This window comes from Chinchilla lanigera, unplaced genomic scaffold, assembly GCF_000276665.1.
Source record: "Chinchilla lanigera isolate Chin_1 unplaced genomic scaffold, ChiLan1.0 scaffold00217, whole genome shotgun sequence".
In the NCBI taxonomy this organism is placed as follows: Eukaryota; Metazoa; Chordata; class Mammalia; order Rodentia; family Chinchillidae; genus Chinchilla; species Chinchilla lanigera.
Genome location: NW_004955618.1, coordinates 30,148 through 34,290, shown reverse-complemented (window position 1 = coordinate 34,290; position 4,143 = coordinate 30,148). Strand labels below are relative to the sequence as shown.

The 4,143-nt window shown below is 46.5% G+C and overlaps 1 protein-coding gene across 1 annotated transcript in view; it reads left to right on the top strand.

Annotated features, from left to right (window-relative positions):
- Positions 1-1,310, top strand: part of LOC102012389 (PRAME family member 6-like) — a 3,288-nt gene extending 1,978 nt beyond the window's left edge. Inside the window, exon 3 of the mRNA XM_013510147.1 lies at positions 659-1,310. Within this exon, the coding sequence (XP_013365601.1) occupies positions 659-1,310 (652 nt within the window). The remainder of the gene's footprint in view (positions 1-658) is intronic.
- The last annotated feature ends 2,833 nt before the right edge of the window (positions 1,311-4,143 follow it).

The following is a 4,143-nucleotide window of genomic DNA, read 5'->3' as shown; positions in this document are numbered from 1 at the left end:
GGAAAAGCAGCAGGCTGCCTTCCATCTTCTCTTTATAGTCCATCCAGGCTAGGAGGCTATTGTTTGCTGCCACCAACAACCAGGATGGTGCTTCCCTCTTCCGTAATTCCATCCCCAGCAGCCATGCAAAACCAGTCACTGGCCTGATCCAGTTAGCACACCGTGATGTAGGCACTTCCCCAAATCCCGACAGTGAGTGCATAAGGCTTTAGGGGGACAGCACGTTAAAAGCCATAACAGAGCTCAAGGCAGAGAATGAAATGATGGGGAGTGCAGCAGTTTGGAGCTGAGGGTGATGAGAAGTACAGGGAAATGAACAGGGACACAGGCTTTGCTGAGGACACACACCCAGTTCCAGTTCATTGGCCAAACTTGCCTGGCTTCTCAGTTCCTGCAAGTCCCTCACTGGCCTCATCTGACCAGAGCCGTGACTTTGTGTTTGGCATGGAGCACAGATCACTGTAGAGATTTGGGGCAGAGCCAATCATGCAGGATACGGTGACTTGAAGGATCAGTGCCCTCAGCAAACACCATCCCGGTTATCATCAAATGCTGAGAGGAATAGTGGAGCTAAACTGGCTCTCTTACCTTCACGTCATTTCTAATGCACCCCACTCATCACCCTCATTCATGGGAAATAACTTTTCTCTCTCTGCAGGAGCCACACCCCCTTGGAAGTCCTCTCCTTGACTTTAAGTCCACTGAAGGAATGTGACCTGCAGCATCTGTCCCAATGTGCAAGCACAAGCCAGCTGAAGTCCCTTAGTCTCAGGTGGATTTCAATGAAATCATTCAGTTCTGAGACCCTTCCAGTTCTGATAGACAAACTGGCTCTCACCCTGGAGAACCTGGTCCTAGAGCACTGTGATATCACAGACTCCCAGCTCCTTGCCATCTTGCCTGCCCTCAGTCGTTGTTCCCAGCTCAAAACTTTCAGTTGCTATGGGAACCACTTCTCCATGTACATCCTTCAGCTCCTGCTGTATGTAACTGCTGAACTGAGCCACTTAAACGAGGGGCTGTATCCTGCCCCACTGGAGAGCTATGAGTCCAGTATTCCAACAAAGTTTGTGCACCCTGAGCTTTTTGCCCAGGTCCGTGCTGAATTAACAGAGGTTCTAAATGTCATCAGGCCATTTCTCAGGGTCCAGATCTGTACTTACTCCTGTCATCTGTGCAAGCTATGTCATTTCTATCGCCTGGAGCCCAGTGGAAACTGGGAAGTCACAGAGGAGTATCGTCACCCAGGTGTCATTAGATGCTACAGCTGTATGCATCCTCAACTGGATGATGGTATATTTTTCATGTAGATGTCCCTACAAAGCCTCCTGAGTTCCCAGGTGGGGCTTTTCTGAGGTGACTGCATCATGGGGGCATAACACTCATCAGTGGATTAGTCCACTGAGTTTATAGTTTAATGTTATGTTGGGAGGCAAAGCCTGCTCAGAGGAGGTGGGTCACTGGGTGTGTAGCCTACAAGAATCTATCTCTCCTCCTCTGTGAATCTCTGCTTCCCACAGCCGGATTATGAGGGGTGTTTCTCCTCTGCCATGTACCTCTGCCATGCTGGCCTGTGAATTGAATTGTAAGAAAAAATAAATTCTTTCTCTCTGTAATTGTGAGTGTTTGGCATTGTGTACCAGTGACAAGGGAGGTAGTGAAGATGTGCATGTTAGTCCTCTACAGAAATTGTCAAGTGGTCATAAAGGGAAACTTGCTAGATATGAAACAATACATCTGTAATCCCAACACTTCAGAAGCCAGCACAGGGGGATCCCCTCAACTTTGAGCGCAGCATTAGCTACAGAGTGAGATAGTATTTTAAAAGCAAATACATACATAGATGGACAGATAAAGGTAATCTTAACGTGAACTCTTTCATGAAGACTCAGTAACTGCCTCCCTGGCACAGTCCAGCTGTGCGGGGTCCAAGAAGCACAAGAACAGACTGACATGGGTTGAGAGGGCTCAGAGAGCTCTGAGCTCTGAGCAAAGCTTTATTGTACAGCAGCAATTTTTAAAGGCAGTTCTCAGTTGGCAAAGCATCAGACCATACCACATGACCTTCTGTTAATTAGTTGGCGTAGTAACTTATCAGAAAGCAGTTGGGTCATGGCCACCCTGCAGGCAAGAAGAGGGAACACAATATTTTTCTCATAACCTAAATTTAGGTAGAGCAGAGAACATAAACGAGTCTTGGCCTATGTCCTAGACTGCTCAGGCCACCACCTGGTGTTTTCATGTCCTTTTCACAGCCAAAGGGAGGGGTGCGGCCAGCCCAGGAGAGCAAGAGTTCCTCTCAACTCTACATACTTGTTGATGCCAAATGAGTTCCTGTGCCTGCAACACCTCCCCAGCCTGTTTTATTTTTTAATATTTAAAAAATTTTTTCTTTTTCCATGTTGGCAGTACTTAATGATCATATTTGTCATAGGAGTTAGTATATATGCAAAATATCTACCTCTTTTATGTTCCATGACCCCCTATTCCATGTCTTTGTCCTCTTCCAGTTGCAAGTTTATTGTTTGAGACAGGGTCTCACACAGGAGCTAAGTTGTCCAGGCCAGGCTCAAACCTGAAATCCTCCTGTCTCAGCCTCCGGTGGTGCTGGGATTACAGGCACACACCAACACACACAGCTTGGCTGTCCACTTTGTCCTCAGCAATTTCTAATGTTTAGAAGGGGAAAAAAGCCATTGGGTTGCCTCATCTACATGGGAATAGGCCTCAGGGTCTCGGGGTACCAAAATAATATGGTGCCCTTCAGACAATCCTTCCCTTTTATCAGTTCTTGGAGTGAAGACCTGGGCCTCATTCTTACAGATTTGCACTTCCAGCCACCTTCCCTTTTGTTTCCTTTCCTGGGCACATCTGTAACCTTCCTGTTTATTTTTGTGGATGTTTCCAGAATGGTCCAGTCCACAGCCCAGAGATTGGCTTCACTCACTTGGGGTTCTATCTACGATGCCCACAGGCTCTCCTGTCCTGATGATATTCCATTCTGGGGACAGAGCAGAGTGGAGTTATCCATTCATCTTCCGAAGCATTCCTGGTCAATTCCAAACTTGGGAAGTGATCAAGAGAGCAGTTAGGAACATCTGGGTGGAGCTCTGCTCACACAGAAAACACCTAAGAGCTCCATTGCTGGGTCATGAGCTAGGATCTATGTCATGACTTTACCCATGACAACCTCACCTGTTAGAGTTGCCCCAAAAAGGGCAGAGATGCTCTCTAGGGCCCTGTGAAGCAGAGCCTTGCTTGGAGCCTCGCAAGTGGCAGTTAACTGCTGCTGCCCAAGGTGGCTGGGGATTCTCCAGGGTCAAGTCATAGCCACCAAGAAGCAAATTTTCGTGAGTGAATATCAGCAAGCTAAAAGTGATGTGAATAAGATGGATGTAGAAAATGGAGCACTTGTGATGCTATGGACATGGCTCAAGTGTCATAAAGTCTAGAATTCACTAGGGTGGACAAACTCAGTTTGGTGTTCATACATTCTCTGCCAAGTCATGGAGGACAATATTCCAAATGTAAACAGCCCTGGAATCCACACGGAGTCAACATCTTCCCTGTACGCCAAGGCACTCTCCAGACAGCCCAGTTTACACTGTCTTCCGGGTCACTCTCACTTCCCATGCATGTGTTCATACTGAGTCCTCTGGTTACTTGTCCCCTTCTAGAAATGTTGTCTAGGGTACCAATCATAATTCTCTTCCCATTAAGTATAGGTCTTAAAGGAATTGTCTTTATACTTGCCAAGCATGGTGGTACATGTCTGTAATCCCAGCAATCTAAGGGACTGAAGCAATTCTGTCTCAAAATAAAGAATGCAAAGCCAGACATGGTGGCACACACCTTTAATCCCAGCATTCAGGAGGGTGGGGCAGGAGGATCAGGTGAAGTTTGAAGCCAGCCTAGATTACATACAGCCTTCAAGGCCAGCTTGGACGACATTGGGAAAACATATCCCAAAAAATCAAAGAAATGAATATTTTTAGAATTAAAGAAAAAAAATACAAAAATAAAAATGAAACAAACTGGGTTCAGTCAATCCCAGAACTTTGGGCAGGTGAGGCATGCAGACATCAAATTTGCACTCAGCCCAAGCAATGCAGGAAGTTAATGAGAGCATGTCGCAAAGTGAAA